The 15,814-nt window shown below is 33.8% G+C and overlaps 2 protein-coding genes across 3 annotated transcripts; both read right to left on the bottom strand.

Moving 5' to 3' along the window:
• Positions 1-488: 488 nt before the first annotated feature.
• ppk-2 (1-phosphatidylinositol-5-phosphate 4-kinase) lies at positions 489-5,691 on the bottom strand. The gene is made up of 6 exons (NM_065099.5): positions 5,487-5,691; positions 5,026-5,268; positions 4,054-4,166; positions 2,975-3,261; positions 1,627-1,961; positions 489-865 (listed from the first exon to the last, which is right to left on the bottom strand). Exons 1-6 carry the CDS (start codon positions 5,667-5,669, stop codon positions 821-823), a joined length of 1,206 nt encoding a protein of 401 aa, NP_497500.1. The 5' UTR covers positions 5,670-5,691; the 3' UTR covers positions 489-820.
• A 2,413-nt stretch (positions 5,692-8,104) lies between these two features.
• Y48G9A.9 (Protein-tyrosine phosphatase) lies at positions 8,105-15,277 on the bottom strand. 2 transcript variants are annotated; one of them, NM_001027721.4, is made up of 7 exons: positions 15,181-15,277; positions 15,055-15,119; positions 11,830-12,001; positions 10,673-10,874; positions 9,720-9,935; positions 9,298-9,481; positions 8,105-8,528 (listed from the first exon to the last, which is right to left on the bottom strand). In NM_001027721.4, exons 1-7 carry the CDS (start codon positions 15,221-15,223, stop codon positions 8,352-8,354), a joined length of 1,059 nt encoding a protein of 352 aa, NP_001022892.1. In that variant the 5' UTR covers positions 15,224-15,277; the 3' UTR covers positions 8,105-8,351. The 2 variants fall into 2 exon arrangements, with proteins under 2 accessions (NP_001022892.1, NP_001022893.1); NM_001027722.3 differs by lacking the exons at positions 15,055-15,119; positions 15,181-15,277 and adding an exon at positions 12,090-12,234 and having other exon boundaries at positions 8,110-8,528.
• Between the last annotated feature and the right edge of the window lie 537 nt (positions 15,278-15,814).

The following is a 15,814-nucleotide window of genomic DNA, read 5'->3' as shown; positions in this document are numbered from 1 at the left end:
AGAAAAAAGGAGAAATTTCAACTTTTCTAAAAATCGCCAAATTTTTCGTAAATTTTTAAAAACCGACACATAATTCGTCTTCAACTCACCGAGACCTTTCAAATAACCCCCAACATGCCTATATTCCGCCTACTTTGAAAATTTCGGGACCCCACCACGAAAGCCCCGGGGGGTACTGTAGTTTTCGCGTCGGGACCCAAAGTATATCAAACCTAGGCAATATGGGTGTCATTTTGAAATTCAAAACGTGTTGAACACGAAAATCAGTGTAATAAAGGTCTCGAAGCGAAAATAGGAAAATAAAAATAATTTTGAAATTATTTCAAAAAGTTTTTTTTTTTCGAAAATTCATAACTTTGTCAATTTTTGAGATTTCCAGCTAATTTTTGTCTTTAAATTTGTAAAATTACCTTAATAACCCAGGAAAAATAAATCCAGCTCAAACCCCTGCAAAACTACAGTATCCCAGTAGTTTTCGTGGCGGGACCCAATTTTTCACATTTTCATGCCAAATACTGTTTATTTTTACACAAAAATATAAAGGTAATAGCGGGGGATAAATTACAGACAAATTTTCAGGAGAAAATCAAAAAAAAATTATAAATCGGGAATTTTAGCGGGTCAGAAATGGGCGGAGCTTAGGGCGACGGGGGCGGGAGAGCAAAGCAGGAAAATATCGGAAATAAATTATAATTTTTGGTATATTTTTTTCTTTTCAGCTTATTTTTACAAAAAAATTGAAAATTGAGATCAATGTGCGAAATTAAAGGTGCAAAAGGGGGGCGGGGCAGGGCGGGGTTACTGTAGATGGTGGGCGGGGTCAGTTGAGAGCCCGGCTTACGAATTCGACGAGTCGTTTGGCATACTGAAAAAAATTGAGATTAGAAGTTTTTTTAATTTTTCAGAAAAAAAAAAGTTTTTTTTTGAAAATTTTGTATTTTCGAAAAAAAAACCATTTTTCGCGTCGAGACCCATTTCTGTAGATTCTCATTTTTAAAATTGAATTCAGCTCACCGAGACGTTTCAAATGACCCCCAACATGCCTATATTCCGCCGACTTTGAGATTTTTGGGTCCCACCACGAAAGGGTTACTGTAGTTTTCGTGGCGAGACCCAAAAAGTGTAGAAATTGACGGAAAATCGTCAAAATGGGGTCAAATTGAACCTCTCAGTGTGTTGAGTGAAAAAATTGGACTGAAAATTGAAAATTCAGTTGAATTTTCGAAAAAAACTGAGAAATTTCAAATTTTTCCGAAAATCGTCAATTTTCGGGATTTTTTTTTCAATTTTTTGTAAATTTTTTAAAGTCGGCATTAAATTTGAATTCAGCTCACCGAACCCATTCAAATGACCTCCAACATGCCTATATTCCGCCGACTTTGAGAATTTCGGGTCCCACCACGAAAGGGGTACTGTAGTTTTCGTGGCAGGACCCAAAATGTGTCAAAAATGGCGGAAAAAAGCCGATATTGGGGTTACATTGAAGCTCTCAGTGTGCTGGAAAAGAAAATTACACTACAAATCAAAAAAATTAAGAAATTTCCAAAAAAATCTCAATTTTTCTCCAAAAATCCTCAAAATTTCGGGATTTTTTCCATTTTTTTTTGCAATTCCGCAAATCCGCACCTGTTCCGGTTTAACAGTGCTAATATTCTCGGCATCTGAGCCATATTTCACAGTTTTCGCGGCCGTCGCACTGCGTTTCTTGATGCCGTAGTAGGTGAGAATATCGACGAGCCCAATAAAATAGATCAAATTTTTCTCAAAATCCGCGGGACTTGCGATGGCGTAAAATTCATCATCGAGGTCGGGACCGCCCGAAACTCCGGGAAATGCGCCGCCCGTTGACGGGATCGGCGAGTCTGGGGGCGTCGGGGCGAGCTCGTCGCCCGATTCTTCACTGTTTTGTTCTACGGGACGATTGGCGGCTTCTTGGGCGGCACGTTCGCAGTCGTGGATACCTGGAATAATTTTTTTTTAATTTTTGGAACAGTTTTAAAATTCTGAAAAATCGAAATTCTTGAAAACAACTACTGTAATATTTGAATTCAGCTCACCAAGACCTTTCAAATGACCCCCAACATGCCTAGGTTGCGTCAATTTTGAGTTTCGACACAGCTGAAACCATAGCTACAGTACCCAGCGTGGCGAGACCCAAAAACTCGAAATTGGCGGAACCTGGGCATGATGGGGGTCATTTTGAAGGTACTGGCGAGCTGAATTCAAATTTTTTAAAATTAGCGTGGAAAATTGAAAATTCGAAAAAAATTCTTTTTTTTTGGAAATTTTCAAAAAAAAATTTTCTCTCAAAATTTAATTTTTTCAAAAGATTTCTAAATATTTTGACATTAAAATCGAATTCAGCTCATCAAGATCTTTCAAATGACCCCCAACACGCCTAGGCTGCGTCAATTTCGAGTTTCGACACAGCTGAAGCCATAGCTACAGTACCCCGCGTGGCGAGACCCAAATTCTCGAAATTCGTCGGAACCTAGGCATGATGGGGGTCATTTTAACGGTATTGGTGAGCTGAATTAAAATTTTTTGAAATTAGTTAAGAAAAGTGAAATTCGAAAAAAATTCTTTTTTTTTTGGAAATTTTCAACAAAATTTTTTTAACTCAAAATTTCATTCTCAAAGTATTATTTAATTAATCGAATTCAGCTCATCAAGATCTTTCAAATGACCCCCACCACGCCTTGGCTCCGTCAATTTCGAGTTTCGACACAGCTGAAACCATAGCTACAGTACCCCGCGTGGCGAGACCCAAAAACTCAAAATTGGCGGAACCTAGGCATGAAGGGGGTCATTTTGAAGGTCCTGGTGAGCTGAATTCAGATTTTTGGAAATTATTCTGAAATATGGAACTTTGAAAAAATAATCTAGAAAATTTCCAAAAAAAACATTTTCTCGAAATTTTAAGAATTATTGATTTTTCCGAAATTTTGCATTTTTCCGGTATTTTGTACCGTACCAACTAGCAGCGAATAATCCATCAAATGCATTCTCGTGAGCCATTCCGTATCACTAGTGAGCATCTCAATGAGCAGTTTTCCGGCCTCTGGCGGCAGGTTAAGCTTCCAGTTTTGTTCCAGAAAATCGTTATCTTTCAGTGTTGGGAGATCTTTGGCTTTTTCCTTATCCGACGCCGCACGGGATACTGTAGATCCTTTAAGGTCGAATTTTGTATGGACACCGTACTTTCGGCCGAACACGTTGCGCATTACGATCAGGTATGTCTCTGAGCCCTCGATTGTTAGTCTGAAAATATTGCAAAACATTGCAAAAAGAGATTGAATAAAATTTAGGTAGAAAAAATCTAAATTCCAAAAAAAAATTTTTTTTTTGAATTCAATTTCTAAAAATAATTTTTTTTTCGAAAATTTATGAATTTTTTTTCGTAAAATTTGTATTCCGCTCGCTCAGACCTTCACAATGACTCCCATATCCGCTAGGTTCGCCGATTTTGGGTCCCGCCGCGAAAACTGGGTCCCGACACGAAGGGTACTGTAGTTTTCGCGGCGAGACCCAAAATTGACGGAGCCTAGCCGATATGGGGGCCATTTTGAAGCTCTCGGTGAGCTGAGTTCGAAAGTATGAAAATTTCAATAAAAATTTAAAAATTTCCAAAAAAAAAAAATTTTTTTTCAAAAATTCATTTTCTTAAAAAAAAAAATTTTCGAGTTGTTTAAATTTTCCGCGTCAAATTCGTATTCAGCTCACCGAGAGCTTTCAAATGACTCCCATATCGACTAAGTTCCGGCAATTCTGGGTCCCGCCGCGAAAACTGGGTCCCGACAAGAAGGGTACTGTAGTTTTCGCGGCGGGACCCAAAATTGGCGGAACCTAGCCGATATGGGGGTCATTTTAAAGCTCTCGGTGAGCTGAGTTCAAAAATATAAACATTTTAGTGAAAACTTAGAATTTTGCAGAAAAAATTTCAAAGTTTCAAAATTGTTTCTTAAAAAAATTTTTTTTTTCAAAATTTATCGATTTTTCCTGAATTTTTGGTGTCAAATTGAAGCCCACGGCGAGCTGAATTCGACTTTTTACCTATAAAGTCCCAAATATTGCGGCAAAAGGGTTTTTCCTTGCTTTTCGACGACATATTGATGATAATTCCGGAGTACTGAGTGGAGCTCGGCGACCGCTTCGGAGTCCATTGACTGAAATTTTGAAAATTTTTTTTTTTTTTGAAATTTCGGGTAGTTTTGGTTGAAAATTTGAAATTTTTAGTTGAAAAACGTAATTTTTCGCATTTTTCGCTTCGAGACCCAATTTTTTCACATTTTCTGATGATATTGGAATTCAGCACACTGAAATCTGCGTTTTTAGGCCTAATTTTCACGTTTTTACGACCTAAAATTCACGTTTTTAGGGCTAAAATCCAAGTTTCTAGGCTTAAAAATCAAGGTTTTAGGCTTTAATTTGCGTTTTTAGCACTACAATTTACGTTTTTAGACCCAAAATGTATGTTTTTAGGCCTAAAAGTTACATTTTTAGGCCTAAAATTCACGGTTTTAGGCCTAAAATTTACATTTTTAGGCTTAAAATTTACGTTTTTAGGCTTAAAATTTACGTTTTCAGGCCTAAAATTTAGGTTTTTAGGCTTAAAATTTAAGTTTTTAGGCTTAAAATTCACGGTTTCACACTTAAAATTTAAGTTTTTAGGCCTAAAATTTACGTTTTTAGGCCTAAAATTCACGTTTTTAGGGCTAAATTTTACGTTTTTAGGCCTAAAATTCACGTTTTTAGGCTTAAAATTCACGGTTTTAGGCTTAAAATTCACGGTTTTAGGCTTAAAATTCACGTTTTTAAGCTTAAAATTTACGTTTTTATGCCTAAAATTTACGTTTTTATGCCTAAAATTTACATTTTTAGGACTAAAATTCACGTTTTTAGGGCTAAATTTTACGTTTTTAGGCCAAAATTTGCGTTTTAGGGCAAAATTCACACTTTGAAGCCGAATTTTCGCATTTTTTCGGTCAAAATCCTACGATTTTCTCGATTTCTCCACACACAAACCTTGATCACAAACTTCTTATCATACGATATAAAGAATCTCGGCGTGGAATCCTTTGCCGAGCCATCCAACAAGTCGGGCTCCGGCTCGTATGACGTCAGCGAGCGTAGATATTCGAAATTGTCGACACCAAATTGCTCACGAAGGTTACGGAACACATTTGGACAGTATTCTTTGACTTTGTAGTGTGACGGCATAATATCTTTGTTGAAATTGTGATTATCGATTTTTACTTTCGAATATGCCTGAAAAATCGGATTTTTTATGAAAAATCAGTGCGAAATTTGAATTTCCCGCGCAAAATTGACCTATTTTCGCATTTTTTCGAAATTTTTGACTACGGTAGCACTGATTTCAGCTGTGTCCTACAATTTTTGGTTTTTTCGTCGTTTTTCTTCCGATTTTTCTCAAATTTTCACTCGTCTAGGCCAATTTTTTGTGATTTTTTCAAATTTCCACCTGCCTTGAAGTCATCTGGCATTAGAAGCCCTGGCGGAGGGACATGAAGCAGCTGATCCACCGTATGATTGATTCCCCACATGAAAACCGACAAGACAGGCTCTTTGGCGCGGAAAAGCTTCCATTTTGGCACCAAAATCTTGCCTTTTTTCTTCGATAGGACCTTTGTCTTCTTTTTTGTCGACATGCCGAGTTTTGTTGGCGGAAAACTGCAAAAAAATGCAAAAAATGATTTTTTTAAAAGAATTTCAGAGGATTTTTCAGCTGAAACTAAAAGGAAAATTGAGATTTCAAGTTAAAAATCGTTTTTATCTCAAAAAACAGAGCGGAAATCCATTTTTTCGCATAAAAATCGATAAAAATTAAAAATTAAACATAAAATCATTGTCCGAGAGGAGTACACGAGGTGTTCCCTTCGAGACCCAAGGAACAAATAAAGGCATGCGCCTTTAATGGATTACGGTTGAAAGATTTTGTTTTTTGGTTTTTATTGGATTTTAATGGTATCTAATGGATTTTTATCGATGTTTCAAGAGAAAAATCAAGAAAATTAAAACAAAATTAAGGAAAACAAATAAAAATTAAAATTTACACACGAAAAATGAGCAAAAACTAGAAAATGCTCATTTCTAAGATGGAAAAGCCAGAGAAAAGAGCACAAAGTTCTATGTTTTGAGAAAAACGAGAAAAAAAACCATCGAAAAACTGGTTTCCTCACAAAATTCGTATACAAAACAGTATAAAAACAAAGTTTTTCGCGAAATTTTCAAGCTATGCGCCTTTAAGCCTACAGTAATCAAATTTTTCGGGTTTTTGTTGAATTTTAATGCAAAAACGAATAAAATTGCATCGAAAAAGCCAAAAAATGCTGAAAAATCAACTATAACTCAGAAAAACTGAGAAAAACTGGGCAAAATTTAATTTTTTAAAGATTCCTTGAAAATTTTCCGAGCTATGCGCCTTTAAGCCTACCGTAATCAAATTTTTCGGGTTTTTGTTGAATTTTAATGCAAACACGAATAAAATTGCATCGAAAAAGGCAAAAAACGATGGAAAATCATCTGAAATTCAGAAAAAATTGAGAAAAACTGAGCAAAACTAAATTTTCCAAAGGTTCCTCGAAAATTTTTCAAGCTATGCGCCTTTAAGCCTACCGTACCGCTTTTTTAAATCGATTTTTCAATTTAAAACTTATTTTTCCGGTCAAAAAACCATAAAAACCACAAAAATCAATAAATTTAAAGCTTTTCACAAAACGGGGTGCCTCGGGGTTGGTGCCTCCGGGTGCACACAACACTGCAAAATATTGACGAAAAATGTGAAAAACGAGCGCGGGTGCCTCCCCGCTGTGTGTGTGTGCGCATAAACCGTCTGCGTCTCCACACTTTTAGCACGCTAAGTCGTGCTCTCTCGCACCGCCCAGCCGCCCGCCAGCCACTGGCCAAGTCGATACTCTCTCATCGTCTGTGTCTCTCGGTCTCTCTCTCTCTCTCTCTGGGGAGAGAAAGAGAGTGAAGAGAACGCAGAGAAAATGTGTATGTGTGAGTTTGGTGGAAATTTATTCAAATCGAATCTTCCCTTATTTACGAGGAATACTTGGAAAAAAAAACTAGTTTTGAAACGGAAATTTGATGATGACGCAAGCCATGCGCCTTTAAATTTTAGCACGTTTTGAGGCCAAAAAGCACGAGAACTGGAAACATTGTGCAAGAAAAAAAAAACTAACAAAATTTTTGAGAAATAATTTTTTTATAAATAATTTTTTTTCCAAAAAAAATTTCAAAAATGATTAAAACCGAATTTTTCGTGAAAATTCGAATTTGTCACGCTTAGACCTTCAAAATGACCCCAATATCGGCTATATTACGGTGAAATTTACGAAAATCGAAAACATTTGGGTCCCGCCACGAAAACCTACTGGGTTACTGTAGTTTTGTGTTTTTTTTTGCGGCGAAATGATTTTTCTCATATTTTCAGTAAAATTTCCAAATTTTTGAGACTAAAACCAATTTTAAAACTTGAAAATTAACAAAGTTATGGATTTTCGAAAATTTTCGATTTTTTTCCAAAAAATTCTACATTAAAACTACCATAACTTGGTGAATATCGTTTCGAGACCCTTGAAATTTGAACTTTCAAAATCAGCGTTTCCAGAGCTTTCAAACAAGCCCCATATCGGCTAGGCTCCGTCATTTTGGGGTCTCTCCGCGAAAATTGGGTCCCGCAACGAAGGGTACTGTACTTTTCGTGGCGGGACTCAAACCTAGTCATGATTATACTTATTTTGAAGGTCTCAGTGTGCTGAATTCAAATATTATTAGAAAAGTGTGAAAAAAGTGGGTTTCGAAGCGAACATGACAATTTTAAAGGTACACAACCTAATTTATACGGTTTTGATTCAAAAATAATTAGGAAAAACGTCAAAACCGAGTCGAACTGCACCCAATTAGTCACGAAACATTAAAAAATGACAGTTTTTCATCAAAACTACACTAGAACCCCTCCTTATCACCGGAATTCTTATCAAAATTTTTGAAAAAAAAATGTGGCAAGTGACTGACTGACACATTTATCACATGGTTGATCTGTAATAAAGAATCTGAAAAAAATTTGGAAAAAATTGGAAAAATAAGGAAAAATTCATTTGACTAGCGGAAAAGTACCAAAAATCAATAATGGGGGCTCTGAGAATTGATATAAAAGCGTTTTGGGGGAAAATGGGACACCGGTTTTTGCAAAAATCAATAAAAAGTCTGGAGAAATAATCGATAAAATAGAAATATTAAAAAATTATTTTTCGAAAAAATTTTAAAAAAATTTTCAAAAAAAAAAAAAATTTTCAAAAAAAATTTTTTACGGCAAGAAATATTCAAATTTTCTTCAAATGTTCATCATAAGACTTCAAAAATGCGTCGGCAGCTGCCAAAGCCTTCTCCGAAACGTCCGTCTCCCCGCGTGCGAAGGCAATCATGACACGATGGATGTAGAGGTATTGAATTTCTGTTTGAATGCATTGGGCGCGCTGTTTTCGGAGTTCTGTTATGATCTGAAATTAAAATTTAAAAAATTAATTGATAGACGAAAAATCAATAAATCGATGGGATTTTTCAGAATTCAAAAATATCGATTTTAAGCCAAGTTACGGCGATTTGAAATTGGTGGCCTAGAAAACCCGGGCAAAATTTTTTAGGCCACAACTACTACTTTAAAGTTAAAAAATTAAAGTTCAGCACTTCGTGGCTTCAGAATGACCCCCAACATGCCTAGGTTCCGTCTATTTTAAGTTTAGACACAGCCGAAACCATAGCTACAGTACCCAGCGTGGCGGGACCCAAAAACTTAAAATCGTCGGAACCTGGTCATGATGGGGGTCATTTTAAAGGTCTCGGTGAGCTAGATTCAAATTTTCAAAAATTAGTTTGCAAAAGTAAAAATTCGAAAAAAAAACTTTTCTTTAAATTTTCAAAAAAAAAAAAGCATTTTTCTCTAAATTTTATTTTTTAAGGATTTTTTAAAAAATTTTTGAGAGTAAAATAGAATTCAGCCTATCAATGCCTTTTAAATGACACCCAACATGCCCAGTTTCCGCTGAAATTGAGTTCCGACACAGCTGAAACCATAGCTACAGTACCCAGCGTGGCGGGACCCGAAAACTCAAAATCGTCGGAACCTGGTCATGATGGGGGTCATTTTAAACGCTTCCGGGAACTGATAACAAATCTCCATCATGTTTCTTGAAATCCGAAATTGTAAGAAAAAAATCCAAAACAAAATTTTTTTTTCAAGAATTTTCGAATTTTCCCTCAAATCCTTACCTCCTCAAAGTCTACTTTCAGTCCTCTATCCAATTTATTATAAGCGAATTCCAGAGCAACTACACAACCGGTCCTTCCAATCCCGGCGGAGCAATGTACCACACAAGGGCCGTGCCGCACCTGAGCCAACAGCCGCTGGGGTACTGTATGACATTTTTCGTCGGGCACACCGCGGTCCGGCCAACTGCAAGAAAGAAAGTTGTGAAATTTGAAGAAAAATGTCAATTTTCCAAAAAAAAAAAATTCAAAAAAAAAATCAATAATTTCCTTCAAAATCGATAATTTTTTTGCTTTATTGATTTTTCGGAAAATTGTGTAAATTTGTGCTAAATGATCGATTTTTCTCAGCGTTTTCGCTGAAATTATCGATTTTTCGTGTGTTTTCCCTAATTTCTTCAAAATTTTCCAAAAAATTAACTCACTTTGGCCATTTAATCAGGTTAACTCTGAGCTCCTTCAAATTTGCGGGCTGCTCATCGACCGGCACATTGTCAGGCACAAATGTCACTGCTAAATTGCAAATTTCAAATTCATCGGACGATTCGCCCATATTTGTGACACGTATGCACCCGTATGTTTCTGTTACGCCAAGTGATGGCCAGTAGCCGACGCATTTCGGGCGGCCCTCTTCCATTGTTCTGGAGTTATTGATTTTTTAATATTTTTCTCGGGTAGTGCGAGGAACTGCGCAAATTTTAAAACAAACACCATCAAAAAATGTGGAAAATTGGAAAAGTTATGGATTTTCGAAAAATTTCGAAAATTCTAATTTCTTTTATAATTTTTGATTTATACATGTCGATTTTTACACGCAAACTTTCAAATTTCTATTTTTAGCTCAATGAGACCTTCAAAATAAGTATAATCATGACTAGGTTCGGGTCCCGCCACGAAAACTACAGTATCCTTCGTTGCGGGACCCAACCAAGGATCTCGACACGATTTTCAACGAGTTACTGTAGTTTAAAATATAATTTTCGAAGAAAAATCGTAAATTTTCGAAAAACCATAACTTTGCTTGTTTTAAAGATTTCCGCCTTATTTTAGACAAAAAATTTGCAAAAAAAAAAATGAACTAACGCTAAAAAATCTGAAAACCCACAAAAAGCACATAACTACAGTAACCCAGATGGTCTTCGTGGTGAGACCCAAAAATTTTGAAAGTTGTCGGATTATAGGCAATATGGGGGTCATTTTGAAGGGCTCAATGAGTAGAGTTTGAATTATTGATTGGTTTTCAAATTCGGAACAATTAGATTTTTTTTTGAAAACATAGAACAATTTTTTTTTGAAATTTTGTTCCAAATTAAATTTTTTTTTTCAAAAACCATCGAGTTTATGCTTTTCTGAAAGCTCTCAAAATTTCCAAACTCACTTGCAGAGCATCAAAATGCTCTCAGCTCTCTCCTGAAAAATCATCCTCCAAAAATCGATAATTGTGTGCTGAAGGGGTCCTTGTGTGCAGATAAATGTGTTCCTCAGGTAATTGGTTTTTACGTAATTTGCATGAATATAATCCTCATATCGACTTTTGTCAATTGTCAGCTTTACTCGTGTAGTGTCGCGACATACCACGTCTGAAAATTGACTTTTTGAAAAAATTTAAATTTTCAACAAAAAAAAACATCTTTTCGAATATATTTTCTTTAACGAATTTTGTTAGCTTATGGTTTTTTGTATTTTTTCAAACACATTAATATTTTGCGCACATTTTGAGCTGAAAATCAGGCCAAAACCTTGAAAACTGACCGAGCTATGAATTTTTGAAAAATTAAAAAAAAAATATTAAAGAAAAAAATTTTTCAAAAATTTATTTGCAAACACTTTTTTGAAGTGTTATAAAATGTGCAATTTAATCCAGCAGAAAAATATTTCACGCACATTTTAAGCTAAAAATCAAGTTAAAATCTTCAAAACTGACAAAGTTATGAATTTTTAAAAAATTGGAAAAATTGTTTTTCGAAAATTTTAAAAACTTATTTTTGTAATTTCCGCCTCAGCAAATAAAACATGTGAAAATTCAAAATTATCGCTTTGAGACCTTCAAAATGACACCCATCATGACTAGGTTCCGTCAAAGTTGGGCTCCACCACGTTAAACTACAGTACTCTCAAAAGTGGGCGTGGCCTGGAGAATTTGGCGGTCAAATTGAAGCTAATGGCGGGAAAGATCCAGAAATCGCAGTTTCAAAACTGTATCGGCTCCAAAAAACCACATTTTTGGTGGTTTTTTAAATTTAAAAATTTTTCAAAAAATTCGAAAATTTTCGAAAATCCGTAACTCCACCAATTTTCGAGATTTGCGGCTAATTTTTTGTTTAAAAATTACATTAATATTTATATTGTCGAAGAAAAATACAATAACCTAATTTGTGCCCAAAATGAAAGTCAGGAAAAAGTCAGGACTTTTCGCGGCGAGACCTCGAAATTTTAAAAATTTCCGAAAATTTTTTTTTTTCAGAACCCTGGCATGATTATACTTGTTTGAAAGCTCTTTTCACGCCAAACTCAAATTTTAAACTTTCAACTCACCTGAATATCGATTTTTGTGCATATTCTGCTTAAAAGCCTCAAAAGTTAGTGAGGAGTCCTGCTGGGCATCGAGTTTCCGGTACTGTTTCGCCAAACCTTCGATTCCCAGCTTTTCAGTGGCAATTATAAAGTTGTTCAGAGTTTCTACATACTTTCTGTGGTGATCATCTGTCTGAAAATTCAATTTTTTATCAAAAAAAAATTTTGTCCGAAAATTTTTTTTTCAAAAATTTAATTTTTTCCCAAAAAAAATCTCAAACTTTTTTATAAATTTTGTGCTCATTTTCATCGTAATTATTGTTTGCATCCGGAGCCTCAAAAAACTGATAAATTGGTGTGCCACGTGGCACCGACGAGACTGCCTTGATTCTGCCACGTGAGAATCTACAGCGCATTTTAATTTCTGAAAATTTTGGAGCGAATTTTGGAATTATAACGGTTTCAAAGAAAAAAAGAAAAAAGAAAAAACAACTCAAAAATGATAGAAAACATCTTGAAGAAAATTTTTTTTTGAAATTTTTTCGGATATTTTTTCAAGACTTTGTTTTTATTTTTAGGGATTTAAATTGACCTAACTGACATTTTTGTAAAGTTGAAGCCAGCAATTTCCCACATTTTAAGACAAAAACCATCTGAAAACCTCAAAAACTCACAAAGTTACGAATTTTCGAAAAATTTGAATTGATTTTTTGCCTAAAATATCTAATTTCAAAATATTCCCGTGAATTTTAAACTAAACTTTTTAAAAATTATTTTTTTGGGTTCACCGCACCGAGACCTTTAAAATAACACCCATCATGCCTAGTTTCAGCTGAACTTGAGTTCCGACACAGCTGAAACCATAGCTACAGTACCCAGCGTGGTGAGACCCAAAAACTCAAAATCGCCAGAACCTGGGAATGATGGGGGTTATTTTGAACGTCTGAAAATCAGAAATTCAAAATTTTAGTTAAAAAATAAAAAAAAGTGAATATTGTGAAAAAAAATAGAAAAAAATAATATTTTTCAAAAAAAAAAAATTTTCCAAAATTTTCAAAACTTTTCCCAAAACTTTTTCTCAGGTTTTTGATTATTTCTATAACTACAGTAACCCCAAAAAATCACAAAAAAAAGTGCAGAGAAAACGGAACAAGTGGTCAGAAAATAGATATTTTTAGGTGGCAAGTGAGTGAGAGGGGATAAGTGTGCCTGAGGGGATATCGATGTTCAACAACACTTGACGCACTTTATCTATTATTTGCTATTGTTGGTTTGTGTGCCCCCCCAAAATAAACCACGAACGTATAATAATTTAGAAAAATAATTTCTAAAAATAATTTTTTTTTTTGGAAATTTTTTTTGTGGGGTCCCGCCACGAAAAATCTTGGGTTACTGTAGTGTTTGAGCACAACGACAGAAAATTAATTTTCCATAAATTTTTGAGTGGATTTTCTGAATTTTACAGCAAAAATTAGCTATATATAGAAAATTTGAATAAGTTGTGAATTTTTTGCAAAAAAAAATTTCAAAAATTTAAACAATTCATAACTTGGTCAGTTTTTGATATTTTTTAATGATTCTTGTTTTAATATATAGCTCAACTACAACTACTGATTAAATTGAAAAAATTTAAAAAATACAAAAAAACCTCAGAAACTACAGTAACCAAAAAGTTGTGGCGGGACCCAATTTTCAAAAAAAGATTTTTTATGTGACTTTCAAAAATTCATAACTTTGTCAGTTTTTGAGATTTTTAGTTAATTTTTGTTTCAAAATTTAGGTAAAACATTTACAAATTTGGAAAAAATCAAACAAATTTGTTTAGCCGTAAACCTACGATACACCAAGAGTTTTCGTGGTGGGACCCAATTTTCAAAAAATTGTTTTTTGTGATTTTTCAAAAATTCGTAACTTTGCCAGTTTTTAAGATTTTCAGCTGATTTTTGTTTTTGAATTTAGTTAAATTTTTGAAAAATTTAATAAAAATTATTAAACAACAAAATACATCAAAACTACAGTGCGCTACGAGCTTTCGTGGCGGGACCCAACTTTCAAAAAAAAATTTTTTTTCGTGAAAATTTCAAAAGTTCGTAACTTTGTCAGTTTTTGAGATTTTCAACAAGTTTTTTAATTAAACTGTGTAAAATATTTCAAATGTATTTTTTGAAATAAAAATTTTCACAAAATTCTACAAAATACAAACTAAAAAAAATTGAAAAACGTTCAAAAAAAAGTTTTTTTCGGAAATTTTTTTTCCGAAAAGTTATCATAACTAAAACGTGCGAAGTCGCACAGAACAATAAAATTTCAAAATTTCCAAGAATATCTCTTTTCACTTTTTGCTCAAAAAACCAAGAAAATGAACGTTATGTGTACATTTGAGAGGCGGACGGGGGAGGTTTGTGTGTTAAGTGGGGTGACCCATACCACTCACTTGACAGGTTTATTAAGACATCAGTACGTGGAGATCTACATCATGAAATGCTCTTTTTCATGATTTGGAGCATTGGGGAGGATTTTGGAGAGTATTGGAACTTTTGGGGAAAAAAAAGTTTTTTGGACATTTTTTTCTGAACATTTTTTCTTTTTTTTTGTAAATAATTTTAAATGAACGTTAATAATAACATTTTTTGTTATTTTCAAGAAAAAAAAGCTAAAAACAGTAGAAAAAACAGTAAAATTTTAAAATTGACAAAGCCTTAAAAAAATAAATTTATGGAAATGAAAATTAAAATTTCCAAAAAAATGTTTTTTTTTTCAAATTTTCAAATTTTCGTAAATTAGTCAAAATCTGATATTTTTCTTTGATTTTTAACTTAAAACGTAGCCCAAGTTTTCAAAAATGTTATGCAAATTTCAAATGTTTTAAAGAACCAGAATCTACAGTAACCCAGGAGTTTCCGCGGCGGGACCCAAAAAGTTTGGAGTACTGCCATTAAAAGTCTCGGATACTGCATTTCTTTGCGCTGTTTTGTTAAAAAATTTTATAAAAAGAAAATATTTAATTTTACAGACATTTAAAATAAAAATTCAGGTGAAAATCTGAAAAACTGAAAAAGTAACAAGATTTCGAAAAATTCAAAAAAAAAGTTTTTTTTCCAAAACTTTCGGATTTTCAAAAATCCGTAAATTTGTCGATTTTAACGATTTTTCTTTGATTTTTAAATTAAAATGTAGCACAAGTCTTCACAAACTTTATAAAAATTTTAAATTCTATACTGAACCAAAATCTACAGAGAAACCTACCTCTGTGCCATTTGAGCTTTGTGCCGACGCTGGACGTTTTTCATTCACATTATTGTTATTTTTTCCTGTAAAAATTTAATAAAAAATCAATAAAATCAATAAATTCGAAAAAAAACATCCCAATACCTTTTTTCTCCTTCCCCTTCTTGTCTCCGAAGATTTTCAGCATATTGAGCCAACTTTTTGGATTTTTGAAATTTTCTGAAGCTTATCAGTAGTATTTCTGAAATAATAAACTATTTTAAACAATAATTAATTATTTTTTAACCGAAAAAAAATTTCAAAAACCTTTTTTTTTTTGGAAAAATTTTTTTATTCCAAAAATAGCAAGAAAACATAGAGAAAAACCAAAAAAAAGTGATTCACATCGTCCTATTCACACCTAACATGTCATGATTTAACAACATTTATATAAATATATATTGCTATCATATGAATAACCAACGAGTTTTCCCACAAAGAAGAAAACCGGAAAAATTGGGCCAAGGGGTGGGCAAAATCTGAGGAATTCTTAGTTTTATAAAATAAATATAATTTGTTGCGAAACTTAGATTCAGCGCAATGAGAGCTTTTGGATGAACCCCGTATTGACTATAGTCCGCAGAGTATGAACATTTTTTGAAAAAATTGGGTCTCGCCACGAAAATCCGTTGGGTTACTGTAGCTACGGGACAAATCTATGTTGAGTGACACTTTTTTAATTAACCAGAGTTTAATCATTTTTAAAAACAAAAATCAACCAAAAATCTCAAAAACTGAC

The sequence above is a fragment of the Caenorhabditis elegans genome, chromosome III, assembly GCF_000002985.6.
Source record: "Caenorhabditis elegans chromosome III".
Taxonomy (NCBI): Eukaryota; Metazoa; Nematoda; class Chromadorea; order Rhabditida; family Rhabditidae; genus Caenorhabditis; species Caenorhabditis elegans.
This window is presented reverse-complemented; position numbering and strand designations above follow the sequence as displayed.

Bases quoted from the DNA above. Each gene is read 5' to 3' on its own strand.
- ppk-2 (NM_065099.5), bottom strand. From the start codon at position 5,669: ATGTCGACAAAAAAGAAGACAAAGGTCCTATCGAAGAAAAAAGGCAAG. The intron at 4,167-5,025 runs GTTTGTGTGTGG...TCAAAATTTCAG, and splicing joins ATAAGAAGTTTGTGATCAAG to TCAATGGACTCCGAAGCGGT. The intron at 1,962-2,974 runs GTACGGTACAAA...AAATTATTCCAG, and splicing joins GGATTATTCGCTGCTAGTTG to GTATCCACGACTGCGAACGT.
- Y48G9A.9 (NM_001027722.3), bottom strand. From the start codon at position 12,224: ATGCGCTGTAGATTCTCACGTGGCAGAATCAAGGCAGTCTCGTCGGTG. The intron at 12,002-12,089 runs GTTTGAGATTTT...TTGAATTTTCAG, and splicing joins AGCACAAAATTTATAAAAAA to ACAGATGATCACCACAGAAA. The intron at 9,936-10,672 runs GTGAGTTTGGAA...CAATAACTCCAG, and splicing joins AGCATTTTGATGCTCTGCAA to AACAATGGAAGAGGGCCGCC.